The sequence below is a fragment of the Manis pentadactyla genome, chromosome 5 (genome assembly GCF_030020395.1).
Source record: "Manis pentadactyla isolate mManPen7 chromosome 5, mManPen7.hap1, whole genome shotgun sequence".
NCBI lineage: Eukaryota > Metazoa > Chordata > Mammalia > Pholidota > Manidae > Manis > Manis pentadactyla.
Window position 1 is genome coordinate 17,539,327 of NC_080023.1, and position 18,359 is coordinate 17,557,685.

The 18,359-nt window shown below is 36.4% G+C and overlaps 1 protein-coding gene across 1 annotated transcript in view; it reads right to left on the reverse strand.

Annotated features, from left to right (window-relative positions):
* ADGRA3 (adhesion G protein-coupled receptor A3) overlaps nt 1-18,359 on the reverse strand; it is a 108,255-nt gene that overhangs the window by 33,586 nt on the left and 56,310 nt on the right. The window contains exons 8-10 of the mRNA XM_036921012.2: nt 16,199-16,363; nt 13,463-13,664; nt 12,390-12,545 (exon numbers count right to left, since the gene is read on the reverse strand). Of these exons, the coding sequence (XP_036776907.2) occupies nt 12,390-12,545; nt 13,463-13,664; nt 16,199-16,363 (523 nt within the window). The remainder of the gene's footprint in view (nt 1-12,389; nt 12,546-13,462; nt 13,665-16,198; nt 16,364-18,359) is intronic.

An 18,359-nucleotide genomic window follows, 5' to 3' on the forward strand; every position in this document is an offset into this window, starting at 1 on the left:
AAAAAAGAAAGATATTTAAGACCAATACAGGCTGTTTTACATAATCACAACCCTAATGAGACAACAAAATTGGCCCTCAGTCTCAATTTTCACATGAAAACCCAACAGGTACTTTACTTGTTTCTCATTAAAACATCTTTAGACACGAATAGCACATTCAATTATGACCACTTGGTAATGTTTAGTTCAACACAGTGTACTCAAGTAATCAATGAATCATTGGTGAAATAACTGGCATAAGATACTCAAACTGACAGAGGGGTTAAAAAAAAGGAATTAAATTAATCAAGGGAAGGAAAAGAGATCACATGATTCCCAGAATAAAAAGACTTCAGCGCTTTGACTGAAAAAAAATCTTATAAATTCTTCTTTTTATATAAGTGTTAACTTAGTATTATTATTAAGAAATATACACTGACTACCTCTGTAGTATCCTGTCTTGCTCAAAACTCCAGAAATATCTAACTACTGTGAGTTTCCCACATTGTGGGCCACAACATGTATCTTTGCACAATGTGGTTTCCTCTGCCTCAAATGAACTTCTTCCCTTCCTTCCAACTCAATGCACACTTTAAGACCCAGTGCCATGGAACAGATGGGTCCTAAAAGGTGCCTACTTTTCTACTGCTTTTTTTTGTTTCATTTGCTAAATTCTTTGTATTTGCTCAGTTCTTGACTCACAAATGTAAACATCTATCAGGCAAAGCCAGCAAAGCATCAGTTGACTATAGTTGACACCGACTTGTACATCCCATGTCAGAGAAATGCATTAACAGTCCAGGCAAAGGAAGCCCACTGGTGTCAAGGGGTGTTGGTATTGAGCAAAATGTTCATGAGAGGGAGCTCTATCACAGAAAGAACAAAAGCATCCCGGAGGGAGGATCACAGGATTTACAAGCTGGCTGGTCCTCTAATCAAGAAGCAAGTATCAAAAGCATGAAGCCCAAAAGCCAAGTCAGAAAGCCAAGGCCATGTTGGCAGATGTCTTCTGATCATCTCAAGAGATTCCAAATGAGCTTCTCAACCCTGCTGTGCACCCACACACTTTTCAGTATGTATGAGGGCTGAGGTGGGTTTGGAAAAAGCTCAGTCCATCCCACCTATAGTTCACTTCACAAAGAAAACAAGCCTGTGGAAATCCACCAGATCCCAACCCTGGAACCAATGGGGTAAAGCAACTGCAGTAAATACAGGAGTGAAGAATAGGACTTCAAACCCTGACCACTAGCAGAGCTGGACACTCAATCTCTTGTATCTTCCTTTATTTGTAAAATCGGGATATAACAATCCTGTTTGTTCTTAATGTAGTGAAGATTAAGTTCCAATAATAATTAAAAGGCCCCTGAAACCATGGCTGGTTAGCTCTCCTTGCAATTTTATTGCTCTCTTTTCAAATATTTCAATCCCAAAATAGTCCTCTCTTGAAGAAGACAGGTTCTAGAAGTGTTAAGAGGGGTGCACTTTATATCCAAAAATATTTAAGAACTCATACAACAGTAAGAACACCGAAATAACCAATAAAAAAGAGGGCAGAAGATCTGAATAGACCTTTTTCTAAAGAGGACATACAGATGGCCATATAACATGAAAAGAAACTCAACATGAAAAGATAGGTGCATGAAAAGATGCTCAGCATCAGTAATTAGAAGGGAAATGCAAATCAAAACCACACTGAAATACCATCTCACACCTATTAGAATAGCTAAGATCAAAAAGTCAAGAAACATGAAGTGTTGGTGAGGATGTGGAGAAAAGGGTGCCCTTATGCAATGTTGGTGGGAATGTAAATTGGTGCAGCCACATGGAAAACAGTATGTCAGTTCCTCAGTTAAAAATAGAACTACCATATGATCCAGCAATTCCACTTTGGGGTACATATCTGAATAAAATGAAAATACTAACTAAAAAGATATGTGCATCCTCATGTTCCCAGACATATTATTTACAATAACAAAGACATGGAAGCAATCTAAGTGTCCACTGATGGATGAAATAAAGATGTGGTATATATACACATATACATATATATGCAATGCAATATAATGACTCATAAAAAAAGGAAATCTTGCTATTTGTGATAACATGGATGGAACTCAAGGGCATTATGGTAACTGAAGTAAGCCAGGCAAATAAAGATCTCACTTATACGTGGAATCTAAAATCAAAAACATAATAACCAAGAGAACAGACTCGTGGTTGTCAGATACAGGGAGTGTGTGAAATGGGTGAAGGGCTGTCAAAAGGTATGAACTTTGGTTATAAAGTAAGTTACGGGGAATGTACAGCATAGTCACTATAGCTAATAATGGTGGGTTGCAAATTCAAAAGTCGCTAAAAGAATACATCTTAAAAGTTCTCATGACAAGAAAAACAAATTTTGTAACTGTATGGTGACCACCGTTAATGAGACTTACTGTGGTGATCATTACAAAATATATAAACACCAAATCGTAACGTTGTATATCTGAAACTAGTATAATGTCATACGTCAATTATTCCTTAATTTAAAAAATGAGAAGATAAGTTTTTTAAAGAAAGGAGCATTTTTAAAGTCTGTTCCTATATAAATAGAACTAATGCATGCAACAATACTGCCTCAAGCCTCACCACTTCAACCAATTAAAAATGTAGTTTACTGACTTCATGCTGCCCTTAACACTGTGTATCACAATTCCTTCCTTATTTTGTTTCCAATGTAAACACATCTCAAGGGCAAGGACAACACAGTGTCTTATTTTTAAACCCTCGTTCACTAGTATAACTCCTGATATAAAGGCCAGTAGCTATAAGGTATTCATTTACTCACTGACTAAATATTTATTGATTACCAAGGTGAGCCAGACACTGTTGCAAGTAATGGAAATAGAGCAGTTTTAAAGAAACATGCAAGATTTCTTTGGGGGCTTATAACGTAGTGAAGAGAGTATCAGACAAGCAAGTAAATACATCTTTTAAAAGTGACCAGGTTGTGATAACTGCAATGAAGGAAACAAACAGTAATATATGATGGAGAGCAACAGAATTAAATCCAAAGACCCCATTTTAATGGACTCAGACATTCTCAAGGGGCGTTTTCCCCAAATCCAAAATATTAATAAGTCAAGTGATAGAGAATTAGGAAGAGTCCATAATCAAGCTTTACAGAATCCCAAACCCATACATTTTACAATTCATGGAAAATCAGCATCCTAATGTATATTCCTAATAACAGCTTTGGGGGTGAATTTCTTTCTAACAGAAGACCTTACTTCTAGAGTCATAAAGAAAGGTGGCAAACCCTGACATGTCAATTACTAAATATGTCAATTACCCTTTTATACAGCAATGGGAACAATAATTGTAACCTCTTACTAGGAATTCAGAGTGGCTAGAATAATTGAGCTAAGTTGTCTATTATTCTCATCTATTGTTGTTTCAAATTCTTATACAAAAAGAAGTAGGTCAAAGAGATGGCATGCTAAAATATGCTCTATAACTATCAGAAAAGAAGTTCCCATTGGCTGCGAAAAATGAAAAGATAAAATACAGGAAAACACTGATTCTACGCGAAGGCACTACTAAAACATATGAGGTATTTAAAAATCAGCACAATTACAATTCAACTTGTTTCATATATTTTTTAAAAGTTTTACACGTATGTATTTCATGAAGACCCACAGCACAAGACCTGATGGATACATCATTTCTACTGGAAAACTATGATTATTCCAATAGCAAAGAACTACTGCTATGGCCCACTAGGTCATGTAAAAGTAACAGAATGTAAAGTATGTTAATAATTGTAAAGAAGAGATATTTCTAAGAAGGTACAGAGCTAACAAGACTGATTGCCTTACTGAAAACAAGCTCTTTTTCTCAGTATTTCATTCCAAATGGCTAAGAACTAGAGAAAGGGATTTGTTGCCAAAATATTCCCTAGAGCAGGCAATCATAAAATGCTATATTGCTTCCAAAGTGTGGTTACAGAAGTAGTTTTGAATCCAGCACAGTGGCACAAAACAACACAAGGGATAACAGTGCATGAAAAAAAGTATTTAAAAAAGTACTCCTGATATCTGACACTGAAAAGACAGTTTAAAAACTGTAACCAGCATTAGAAACCATTGTATTTCTCCTTGACCTCATTCCCTGAAGGCCATTACAGCCACAGAAGAGTCAGAAGGCATCAGGCACCTGCTAGTCCACCTGTCACACTAAACGGTGGGGATCAGATGAAAACACATCTGAACGCACTTTATCCAAAAGGGTAAAGAAATGAAAATGTCACATTAATAACAATAGAAGCATTAAATGTCATCTGTTGTAAGAGACAGGATATTTTATGTTCTCCTCAATATGTACATTTGGAATTCTGATCAAAATTAGATCAAAATCATAAGTAAATTTCACAAATTTCTCACATTAGTATATGAAATACACATATTTGTTTACTTTTAATTAAACCTTATATTTAATTTTAATGTAGTAGGAGTACTGAAGACAGAGTATTTACGTGGCTTAAATACTCCTGGGTTAAGATTTCAGCTGTCACTTATAAATTAAATGTCCGTGAGCAAATTATTTAGCCTCTCTAAGAGTCAGTCTGTTCATTTGTAAAATGAGACCAGGAACCCTGTGATAAGTGTTCAGAACGTCTCATTCCATAGTATGTTAAGGAAAACAACAAAACAAAACAAAAAGAAGACAAACATCTTCAGTAAACAATTCATGTGGCTTTTGAGAAAAGCCAAGGGTCCTAAGCCTTTCCCATACTTGTATTTTCAAGCAGCAGGGGGTACCCTTGTCAATTGTAGTAACAAGAAAATAAAGAATTGCAGACGCTTGAGGGATGGGCCAGTAAGCTGGCAGTTTTTTGGGGACAATTAAGATGGAAATGGGAAGTACAGCAACTGACATGTGTCAGGAACTGGGCGAGATGATGAGAATAATAATGATAGTAGCTGGTAGTATTATTTAAGTTCAAGTAGTTCTCAGGATTTTCCTCCTAATTATAAATCACATATAATATTGAGACCATACCTATCTGAAAGTATGTCATCACCCTGATTATATTTAATGAAGGAATTGTGAAAGTCAAATTTGAAAAGCGTTATTTATGTCACTCTTAGCGTCAGTGTCCTGAGTGCCTTGGGATCCCACTGTCGGCTTCTCAGCTTGCTTGGTTAATAAGCAGTCAGTACTCAGTAGGAGGTCTCACTGTGACAATCATCAGGACCTACAGCAAAGAGTAAAGCTCTGGTTTGATTGTGGTACAGCAGCCAAGAGAGCGCTGATCCTCAGCCTCCTCTGGGGGTGCAGGGGAAGAGAGGGGAGACGGCCGAGAACACTGCTGTATGGAATAAATGCTCCTTTTACTCTCCATTTACCTACAGAAAGGATTTGAGGTAGTGTAACAAAATTAGGAAGACAATTCTTTTAAATGAGAAAATATAAATGAAGAGTAGGAAATACAGCCTTAAGAGAAGAAAGAGGGACAAAAATATGCATCAATGGCAGAGCGGTCACGTGGGAAACACTGACGCTGGGTGTGTTTCCAGTCAAGGCAATGGAGACAATCTTAGAATTATCAGCGGAAGGGAGAACATTTCCTCCAGGTAGACATAGTTGCTTTTATAACAAATTCTGGGAAAATGTGAGGAACATTCCTCAAGAGAAGCAGAACTGAACGGGCAACACCCTCAGCCACACCATTAGGACAAAAGGAAAAAATTAACTCCTAAGAATCCTCCAATTCTCCCAAAGGCAGCCGACTTTGTCTCTTCTGATTACAACAATGTGTGTGCATCTCCCTTTCTGGAAGTACGTGGGATTAATACCCCCCGAATGATTCTCCTGCTAAAAGTGAAAAATGCAAAGGGGGAAAAAAATGACCAGTTTAGAAACTAGACCCTCCAGAGGCAATAGCAAAATAACAGTGTGGGGTAAAAGTGCAAAATTTCCAGGATCCTCTGCCTGGCTTTTACATATACCGCTGCTTCCTACAGCCTCCGAAATGAGGGGTGGAGAGAAGCTGTTCTCTCCTGTCAGTCACTGGGCAGATTGCCCCCCAAACCCCCAGAGGGGCACGGGGAGAGGTGAGCGTGGGCCAGGACAGCGAGAGCAGCGGCTGAGGCGGCTCTTGTGGGCACATAAAACGTTTCTTCCAAGCTAGCTTTTCCATGGCTGATTTTGGCTTCACTGGTTTATTCATTGGGCTGAGAACACGCTTCCCCCAGGAGCTACAAACAGCGAGAAGCCAGGGAGCTCGGAGTTGAATTCTGATGACCACGGACTATGATTTGACTTCCACACAGGGCTAGGCCCCACCGACACAGGCCTAATAGGAAAAACGCACTGCCTAAAGCCAGTAACCCAAAGGGGACACTTCCAGGGTCAGGGCGGACTAGCGCTAAATGAGCCTCACAGAAAGAAGGGAATGACAAGAAAACTTGAAACTTTCCTGGTGGCCTTGGCACAAGGCAGGAAGGAGACAGAAATCTCTCTCCCTGACAATTTGTAAACACAAGCTGACCATCACACAGGACTGAGGTCAGCCTTCACCAAGCTTCTATGGTCTGAAAAACCTTAAGCTAAGAATAAATTTCAAAGCGACTCATTGACCCTGCGGTATTGCCCCTAGGCACCTGGCAGAAGCAAACACACACCACACTTAACGACACATTAGACCATATTCATTAAGAACCATCACCGATATTAGTCAACTTCTTTCTAGAGGTCCTCACCAATACATAACCAGGGAAAAAAAGGTATATTTTATATAGCAACAGATAATACAACTATTAATTGCTGGCAACATAACTGCCTGCCTAGAATATCCTACCAACCTGTAACTGCAAAGTTAAATGAATGAATTCCAAAATGTAACCAGACACAAGGTCCATATTTTTAAAAAGCCATAATCAAGGAAAATTGAGCATGGATTAGATATTTAACGAAGTAAGGGGTGAGAGTTCATTTGGGTGACATAATAAGAGTATCCTTGTTCTATTTAAAAATTCCTTATATTTTAGAAAAATATGGATGAAATATGACATCTAGAATTTGCTATTTAATGGTCCCTCATTGAGAAAGAGAAAAACAGAGAGGAAGAGAAAAGGAAAGAAAGGAAGTATGGAGGACAAAGGAAATAAATTGACAGGACAGATGAAATAAATTGTTAAATATTGGAAATCATTGAATCTTGGAGAAAAGTATAACGTAGTTATTAAGGAAAACATTTTCTGTCCTATACTCTGAAATTTTCCAGTTAAAAAAAAATGTTTTTGAGAAGTTTTTGAAAAGTCAAACCCAAAGAAAAAGTTTTGAAAGATTAGGATAGCAAATAAAGGTACTACAGTGGTTCTCAAAGCCTGCTGGTATCATCTGGAACTTAGTAGAAATGCAAATTTTCAGACTCCACCATAGACCTCCTAAATCAGAGACCTGGGCAGTAGGGCTCACCAACCTTTTAACAAAAGGTGATTTAACTTCTGGGTGATTCTGAGGCTCATTCAAGTTTAAGAAACAATGTTCTAGAAAGGATTACAAAGCTAGAAGCTAGGGTCTTTGACAAGCTTAACAATACAGTAAAGTCTAACAACTATGATCCAGAAGAAAAAAAATACAAATACTGAAAATAAAAAAGAAACTTAACTTTCAATAGAGAAGTGATTATATTTTTTAATGAATAAAGACCTTTACTTTTAAAAAAATATGTACATACAAACATGCCAAATGAACTTTATAGTAAGTAAGTGTTAAGGTGTATGTGGAGTTGAATTCACTCGCGTATTTAAAACTAGAGCACTTAAGGGGAATATAACACATCACCAAATCTTTCTCATTTTCTGAAATGGATATATATATAAATATATATATACACATTGTTTTCATAGTGTTTTCATTCACTATCATAAATATGGAACAGACACTTAAATTGCCTAACAGTCGATCTTCATCTGTTTTAAAAGGACCCTACTAAATATGCCATTTAGATCTAGCAGTTTGATAGGTTTGAGTATCCATCCTAAGAAAACAGACTACCAGTTTGTGTTGGCCAAATTCATTAACAGGTTAAAAAGCAATTGCCTCACAATATTTTGGTTATGAATTATTCATAGCAGGGTAACTTTTTGGACACAAGACAAAAATCAATTTAATTATGTTCCAAATAAGCAATACACATTTTAGAATACCTTAGCACAGTTTGTGGTAATTAAAATTATAAAATTTAACTTAATAAGAAGCCCTTAAACCTCATGATTTTCCTTTTACTTTACTAATAAATGGTGAAAGCTATGGCCCACGGCTTACCTTTCCAAATAATCAGAAAGAATGTCTGCCACTGCATCATGGGTAATATTACATTTATACATCAATTATTCAATCCTGAATATTCTTCCTGTTACTCCTACTTATACTTAATAGTTTGCAATCATTTGTTCCCCAAAAATAATTCAAACTTTACCTCCTATATCAACCAGTGAAAGTGACAGCAATCTCCCCTAAACTAAGTTTTCAGATAACTAAGTAAAGCACTCCGGTGATTTTTTTTTTGAGGACCCCCTTAACTTATGAGATTATAAGTATATCCCAGCTTTGTAACGATTCTGAAAAATAGTTTCACCTGTGTTTTCTCACTTGTGCACATGAACTTTGCAAGCTAAATAGGAGAAGTATATAAAGAAAAGAAAGGGTTCGTAGATGATTAGTAACTCATGAAACAAGATCTACTTTCAGTCCTCAACAAGATGACTCCACCTAGAATATACCAAAGTGGCAGACTGTTCATTCCACATACTGGCAAAAACAGTGACATGTACAACTCTGGGCACCAAACTGCTCTTCATGCATTGAGAAGTGCACAAAGGTCTCTCACATCAAAACAGGGCAGCATGGGAACAAATATGTGTATTATGGCAAAATCTTTGTCAGTGTCCACATTCCAATGTCATTCCAATTAGTCTAGGGACTCAAATGATCCCACTTCCATGAATGACTTCTAATCTGGTGGCACCTAACCTGTGATTATAATTAACAATGACAAGAAGTACTAACAAAGAGTTGGAATCCAGAGAGCTTCTCCCAATGCTATGAAAATTTACCACAGGAAGCAGGTGTTGGCCCAGAGACACAAGCAAGCAGCAAGATAGTTCATTGGAAAACTGTGGTCTGAAGTCTATATAACACTCTGATGTTACCTCATTATCAAGTGGCTAGTTGAATTGAGTCCAATTTTATATATATATATATATATAATTATTTTCCTTCCTTTAATAACAACATCATATCAAGTAAAGTACCTAAAGTAATAGGGCTGCAGTTTCAAAACTTATCACCAAAGACATTAATAGATTTCTACCAGAAAGAAAAATTTCCTGAATTATTAAATGATTTAGTGAAAAAGGCATATTACTTACCTTTTAGCATATTGATGAATCTGAGATGTTCAACATAAAGAAATGTTCTATATAAAGAAAAGTTCTACATGTTGGTCTTTGTTTAGACAAGTATTTCCTCCACAAATGTGTACTGAGTACTTTTGGAATACCATGGCAGGGCAACATTATACTAGAGAGTAAATGTGATACACCAGGAAACTTCTGGATTAGACAGACAGGGTTCTCGGATTCTATTTTAAGCCCTACCTTAATCGAGCTGCATAACCTTAGAAAAATCATTTCATTTTCTTCGGGCTTCAGATTAGAGTTGACCTAGGTTACTTCTACCTCTAAAATTCATTTTTGTGTAAGTGATTGTATCACAAAAGAAATAGCATATATAAAGTCCTCACATAGCTCAAAACTTTAAGTTTAAAATGTTATTAAGTTTTAAAAGTTATTAAGAAGTTATAAGTGAAACCTTATTCAACACTCCATTTGCTGCTCATTCATTCTGAAACTATGGTTATTACTGTTTTCCTCTAAAGGATATCACATTGACAAGCATTATCATATTTAAGTATTTACCTACCCAAGGACATTACAGCAGACACACCCAAGAAATTCACACTGATTTAAGTGGTTAGAAAAAGCAAAATTGTAAAGTCTGGAAGAGGAGCCCAATTACTCAAATGCACACATACCAACATAAGCAATCAAAGATCACAAAAAAAAAACAGGTAAATATGACCCACAAAAGGAAATTAACAGAGCTCCAATTATTGACCTTAAAGAAATAGAAATCTATGAACTGTCAAAGAATTCAGAATAATCCTCTTAAGGAAGTTTAGTGAACTACAAGAAAACATAGACAACTAAAAAAAATTAGGAAAACAATGCATGAACACAATGTAAAGTTTGACAAGGATATAGCAACCACTAAAAAAAAAAAAAAAAAAAAAAAATCCTAGAGTTGAAAAACATAGTAACTGAAGAATTGAATAGAAAATTTCAGAAATAGACTAGATCATGCAGAAGAAAGAATCAGTGACCAGGAGGATAGAATACTGGAAATTACCAGGTCAGAGGAACAAAAAGAAAAAAGAACGAAACACAGTTCAGAAAAACTATGGGAATTATAGAGCACAATGGAAAGAAATGATATTCACATTATAGTAATTTCAGATGGAAAAGAGAAAGGGAAAGTACATTTAAAGCAGTAATAACTGAAAATGTCCTGAACCAAGGGAGAGAAACAGACATCCAGACACATGAACCCAAAGGACCCCGATAGGTTAAACCTGAACAGGGCTATGCTGAGACACATAATTAAATTGCCAAAAGTCAAGGAAAGAATTTTAAGAGCAGTTGTGTACAAGGGAAGACTGTCAATGGATTTCTCAACCAGAAACTTTTCAGGCCAGGAGAAACAGGATGATATATTCAAAATATTGAAAGAAAGTAACTGTGAATCAAGAATTCTATACTTGGTAAAGCCGTCCTCCAGAAATGAAGGAAGGATTAAAGTATTTTCTGAACCAACAAGCTGAGGGAGTTCATTTCTACCAGATCTGCCTTATAAGAAAAGCTAAGTGAAGGGAGTTCTTTGAGTCGAAGTAAAAGAATGTTAACTAACATCCTAAAAACATTAAAAGGTAGTATAAATCTCATCTCACTGATGATGTTTTATATATATATATATGTTCAGTCATCATTAAATTCTGCAATATGGTTATAGTAGTGCATAATTTACTTAAAACTTCATTTTTAAATTAAAAAGAAAGAATGTAGTAAAAAATAACCATAACTAGACAGTAATCTGTTATTAGTCACATACTATAAAAAACATGTAACTGGTAATAGCAGTAACTGAAAATGTAAGGGGGAGGAGAAGTAAAAGTATATAGTTTAGGAGTTAGATTGAAGTTGTTATCAGTTTAAAAGTGGGTGCTCTGAGTTTAAGATACATTATATAAGCCTCTCTATAAGCACAAAGAAAAATCCTGTAGTAATTACACAAAAGAACATAATGAAGAAGTCAAACCATACTGATAACCAAAGACACAAAAACACAAAAACAGACAGCAGGATAAGAAATAAGGAACAAATCAACAGATCAACAAAACAACCAAAAAAAATTTTAAAAATGGCAGCAGTAGGTCTTTACCTATCAATAATTACTTCAAATTCTCCAATTAAAAGACACTGGATGGGTTAAAAAAAAAATACAAGATCCAAAAATGCTCTGCATAAACAAGGCACTCACTTTAGCCTTAAAGACACATAGACTGAGAGAGAAGGGATAGAAAAAGGTATTTCAAACAGATAAGCAGGGGTAACTATACTTATATCATACAAAATAGCCTTTAAGCTAAAAAATGATAAAAAGAGACAAAGGTCATTATGTAATGATAAAGGGGTCAATACATCAAGAAGATAGAAAAGTTTTATATATTTATGCACCCAACTTTGGAACACCTAAATATACAAAAGCAAAACCTAACAGAGCTAAAATGAGAAATAAGTAGAAATACAGTAATAGTTGGGGACTTTAATACCTGACTCTACAATGGGTAGATATCCAGGCAAGAATCAATAAGGAAACAATGGATTTGAACAGCACTATTGATGAAGTGGACCTAAAAGACATAGACAGAATATTCTATCCAGCAGCAGAATACACATTCTTTTCAAGCACACATGGAACATTTTCTAAGAGAGACCATAACGTTAAGCCACAAAACAAGTCTAGGCAAATTCACGAAGACTGAAATTACACCAAGTATCTTCTCTGACCACAACAGCATGGAACTAGAAATCTAGTGCCTTAATTTCCAAGGACGGACAGTTTACTTTTACTCCTTTCAACAAGAGTTCACAATAATGGATGAAAACGTAAGTTTTCCAACAATTTTGGAATTAAAAAGTGCATTTAGTTCAAATATAGCCAACATAAACATGCTTTAAAAGCATAGCTTCAACTCTATTTGTTGACATACTATATGCTACAAATCTGAACTAGAAAAATACCTCTTTCGATTTTTCCTCTTTGGTAAATCTTCCAAATTTTTCTATCATTTCAGCCACAAATATAACATCCATCTTGTCAGAAAAGTTGGCTGCTTCCACTGTGTAAGCCAGTAACTGTCGGGCTGTGGCTACAGCATTGGTAAGATTGAGGGGCATCTATATTAAAGAGGCAAAAATCATCAATAAAATTTTGACATTTTATTTTTGCATTTCAAAACTCGGCAATGAATTCAAACTCTTCCTCATTTATCACCTTAAAAGGCTTTATGAAACCTGAGAAAACTAGTATTGTAATGGTAACTAACCTGGAGGAAATTTTTAAAATTTGGAATGAAATATATTAAATAATACATAAAGATACACACGGTAGATATGTTGCACCATCTCGTTCTCTCTGATTATACAAACTCTACACATACCAAATTTCAACTGCTCAGTGAAGACTTTTCCTGAGTATTTCAGCTGCGAGGGATCAATACCTCCTCCCCTGGCACTCCTACGGCCTGGGAATATGAACCACTTATTTAGACCTTATCTGTACTATCATGCACTGCCAGTAATGTTTGATTCTTGTTTATTTACTGACTTAAACGCAACTCAGCACCAGCCATTACAAAAAAGGGTATACCAGTTGCCAAGGAGCATAAGGAAATGTGTAACACAGAAACCAGCTTTCTTTCAGCTGCTTATAATATGCATCTTGCAAAAAGGAGCAAAGATAAGAAAAGGCATATGGGTAGTGCAAGTATGACAAAGGGATCATAAAAGGAAAGAGGTGGCTTCCCAGATGGACTTGAAGGATGGCTGAGATTTTATCTGGTGGATACAGAGGACAGAGGCATTCAAACACAGGGACAAAATCAGAGAGTGACTGGAAAGGACACATGATGCCACACAGCGCCTTAACACCAGGTGAGGTGACAGGGCCTGATCCCAAAGACAGATCAATCAACTGAAGTAAAAACACCAGATCTTTATGCTTTACTGGTATTTTAAAAAAACTATTTTATAGGTTTGATTTGGATACCATGTTTTATTAACAACCTCAGCAAATTTGAAGACATTTTACTTACCTGATTAAACATATAAAGAACTCTAGTGACATCGTTTGCATACTGGCAGCGAGAATAATCATCATCCGCCCAGAAGCCGCCTCTGTCACATCTGCGCCAAGCCTTTCTCTCATCCGGGGGGTTTCCGGGATAGATCCCACTGCCATGGGTATTCCGCGTACACTGCAAATATGCAGTGATGCCTGCCAACGTTCTGGGCCATCTAGGAAGATGAAGACCAAAGAGCATTAAGAAAAACCTATAGCGACACAAGTAATAGCAGAGGAAAATCAAGTATTAGAATGTCGTGTGTTATCACAGAAAAAATAAACAAACAAAACTCCTTTAAGAATAAAGACTAAATTTTTTTTTCTAAAACAGGGTTAACATGGATTAAACATTTAAAATCATCAACCAAGTATATTTTAATACCATAACAGTATTTTCCTAAAATATTCCAAATATTGCTATAAACATGCAAAAAAGGAAATTCTATCTAATCCAATAAAAAAGAAAAATGCTGCAACAAATGATTGTGCATTTTTTTTTAGTTACTATTGTAATGTTGTTGGCTTATATAGCCATTAGGTTCAGAAGGTAAAAATCTTGTCCAATACAAATAGAATCTGGCCCTTTGGAGAAGTAGAGTTAGTGTATGTGCAGAAAAGAGTTGCCATGGCAGGTCTAGGACTCCTGCCCTTAGAAAAGCCTGGGGCAGTATTGGCCCTTCAGTGGCACTGAGGAATTTGGGACTTGGAAATTCCCATGAACAGTTAACTGGTAAGTGTTGTTCACTGTGCCCAGCCTGTTTGGGCAAGTAATATGGGTATGCCGAACCCCTGCTCTCTTCCTGGGAATCTGAAATTGTGGTATGTGCTATGCAGAGGGTGCCCACATGATCAGCAATAAGAACTTGGAGTGCTGAGTTTCCAGAGGGCTACCCTGGACAGAACACTGCATAGAGGCTGCTGCCTTTTCATGGCTGGAGGAAGAGCAGGCTTTTTGAGACACTCCTGGGAGGGAGACAGCATGAAGAAGCCTGCACATAGATTACTCCAGAATCCACCTGTGTCTTTTTCCCTTTGGATCCAGCAATGTAGCTTACTAGATCACTATAATATATCTTAGCTAGGACTACACTAATATGCTGAGTTCTGGGAGTTCTGGCAAATTTCTGCAGCTTTGGGTGGTCTTAAAGACCTCCCAACACAGTATACAACTGAATTTTTCTGGGTGAAGTCATTCCTTATGCAAGTGACACACAAACTTGTCATGGATCATCACTGATGGCGTTGGGAGAAATGTTCGTTATCTGAGCTTCACTTTTCCAAAACTGGCAATAAAACTGAACGTTATTTAATAAAAGTTACAAGTGACCTATAACATAGGAATGGCTAAATAATATTATCAGTCACACCAAAATAAAATTCATCACAAAAAAACTGCATAAGTAGATCAAGCCACACTAAACTAAATCTTATTAATGCACTGAAAATTTAAATGTATACTATTCTTAAGGAGTGTTAAAAGATAAATAATTCATTAATCAACTAAGTAATTAGATTCTTCTATTTTTAAAAATGCAAAATACTCAAAAACCAAGAATAATAGAAAATCCATCATAAACAGAAAACACCATATTATGATTTAATAAAAGATACTGAATATAACAAAATTAATAAATTTTATCAGTTTTGCTTTAATGTATACAACATGAATCCTAAAGATTAGCAGTTAACATAAAAGACTCCATTGGCAATAATAAATGCTGACTTCCACATGGCCATATCAAGGAGCATTTCTTTTTAAAAAAAGGACAAAAGACAATAAAAATTTAAAAAAGCAATAAAGAAGTAGCTGAGCTGAAGATGTTGTTATGGCTTCTTCACCTTGGATTGGAAGATTAACACCAAAAGGTTTTCTTATCCTTAAAAACTGGAGTTACAGCCACATGGCAGCACGAGTAGCAATCACAGAAGCGCAAACTGGGTATTCAACGATCTTCACCCTGCTTTAAAGGGCACCACACCTCCCTTCATTTATACTATAAACTCGTTATTAACATCCTGGACATAAAGGACATTAAGTAAATAATGTATTTAATGCTGTTTTAAAGCAACCTTGAAAGAAAAGGAGAGTCTCTAAACTCCCTACTAAAAAATCATGTTAGTTAGCTCATACTGTTTATCTTAACACAGACTCCAACAGCAATGCCCCCACCAAGCTGTAGGCCACTCAACAGCTTTCATTTCCCAAAGTCAGTAAAACCATACAGGATATGTGTTTCTCCTACTAATTACCATGTCTACTTAACTTCCAATAGCTAAAAGTGACTTAGCAATACAAAACCTCCCCCAATTCATCCATAAAAGGGCTCTTGAAAAAACAGGAAATACCATTAGCCTGTCTGAATTTTTCACTCATTTAGTAGGACTTGCAAAATGTTGCCCTAAAGTAGTGGATCTTGACGTTTACAACAAAGCCACCTGTTAAAATGAACACTTTCTGGCCCTATATTCAGAGACTCTTAAATCAACAAATCTGAGATAAAAGTTCAGGCACCTTTTTTAAACCTCTGTAAAAGATTCTGAATCACTGTTGCAAAGGGCAGTCCTTAGATATATAAGGATTTGTATGCGAATACACTTAGATTTCTCTAGTTTTCTTACTGAGGATAGGAGACCAATTCTATGCCTTTTGTAATAAAAGGAGATGTGGGGCAAGTCAGACTTTTCCAGCACTTTCCATGTCACTGACCTGAAATCCCCTTTATTGTTGACCACCCTCTCGGGAGGGCAGTACTGTGCAGAGCTTTCTAATACCACAATGTCGACAGTTCTCGTATTGTTCCCACGTTTGGTCTGGACATGACAGCCCCAATTTCCAGTGGATCCAGCCTGAATATTAGAAATGGTTAGGGCACTGCATGAAGAAAGATTTTAAAAAGAGAGAAAAAATGGTTAGGCAAAGAGGGAGACAACACAGGCTTCTATCATTCATTTAGCAAATATGTCTGAATGCACATCAGGGGTCAAGAGCTTGCTAGATAAAGAATGGATTTAAAAATGACCCCTTCATTTAAGTGCTTCACTGCAAGTCAAGACAAGCAGGTAGTGGACACTTCAAGTACCACGGTAAGAGCTTTAACAGAAGCATGAATAAAGTGCAAGGGCGCTGGATGCCTGAGCCTTTTCCTTCCAGAGAAGCGGGGAGCAGGACACGACAGGGTAACCAAGGCAGAAACCTCACCTCACGGCACCTTCTACAGCAAAACTAGCAGAGAGATTGCCAAGTTCTGGCTACCTTTTCACAGACTTGGGGAAAAATATTCAAGCATGAAGTAAGGAGGTTACTATTAGGAAGTGTGTAATTAAGAAAATATTTAAGGTGAAATGTTTTGTGGAAGAAGGGTTATACAAGAAACACATTAGATCTCTAAAGAAGATTTAGTAAACTACCAATTAATGCCTTTATGAGAGGAGTTTTCCATGTAAAGGTATGTACACTTCAGTTTATAAACTATATTTCTATATTTTTATAGAACAGCTGTATTTCTATATAGCTGACAGTAAATTCAATATTCAAGATGAAATCATAATACTCTAATAGAAAATATATTAATTAAAGAGCAAGTGTCAAAACCTCCAATTAACTTTTATTCCCCCCACATGACCCACTGTGCTTTGCTTTAATGTAGGTACAAATGATAATTAGACATAAAACATGTATCATTTTAATTAACTTACAAAAATTCTATCTTGAATATACACTTTTCAGTCTTCTAAAGCATTAATGGCTACCCATTAACAAATGTTCTAACAAAGACTCTGAGGTACCATTACCCTGTCAGAGAAAATGTTTTATTATTGTAGTAAAAAAAACAAACAAACTATACACTGTAATAAATATATTCAGGATGAAGTAACACAAAAGAATTTGGCACTCAATTTAAATAACCAAATCACCTAATAAGCAAATGCTTCTCTATTTCAGAGGCTTCCAAACTTTTTTGGTTTACAGAACCTTCACAGTGCCTCTAGCTCAAAAGAAATACCTAACTGGTGGTTCCATTTAATAAATTAAGTTTCAGTACTGTGTATCTATGTGCTAATGACTTAGTGGTCATTTTTTTAAAGTTTGTATTAAGGTATTATTGATATACACTCTTATGAAGGTTTCACATGAAAAAACAATGTGGTTACTATATTTACCCATATTATCAAGTCCCCACCCATACCCCAATGCAGTCACTGTCCATCAGTGTAGCATGATTAGTGGCCATTTTTTAAAATAATGCACACCACTGTGAAACAAACACTTCATTCTCACATGATCACGACTACTTCCTAATGGGTGGTGTTGGGCACTTCAGACTTAGATACAGCTCAGACAATAATGATTTTCACACAGTACTTGCTTTGTGCCATAGTTATCACCCAAACCCCTGCATCCCACAGGATGGCACCAGCGAAAGGAAGGCACCATCTCGTGACGACACCGCAACTGCTGGGGCTGGTAGCTCTGGGGTAGCCACCGAGTTCAGTATGACTATGTTTCCGCAAAAACTGAAAATGCCCACCCTACCTCTGTAAGTGCCCCGGGGCATGTCAGCACACCTCTGCGGGGCTATGGTCCTAATATCTGTTGCAAATATTTTTTTAAGATAACTGTCAGTGATACCTTCAATGTCTAAAATGAATTACTGGAATAAAATTTTCAAGAATCTCAAGGCAGCGTATTTGGAGTTTTAAGGAGAAAGAGGCAGCTTCAATTTCATCTTTGAGGAAAACTAAGAACTCTTGATGAAGGATCAATGACACAAGGAGACCAATGAGGAAATCAGTGCATCTGTGGTGAAAGAATTCAACAACCACTTCTCCCTTTCCTACAACTCCTTCAGTATTCTGAAGCTAACTCT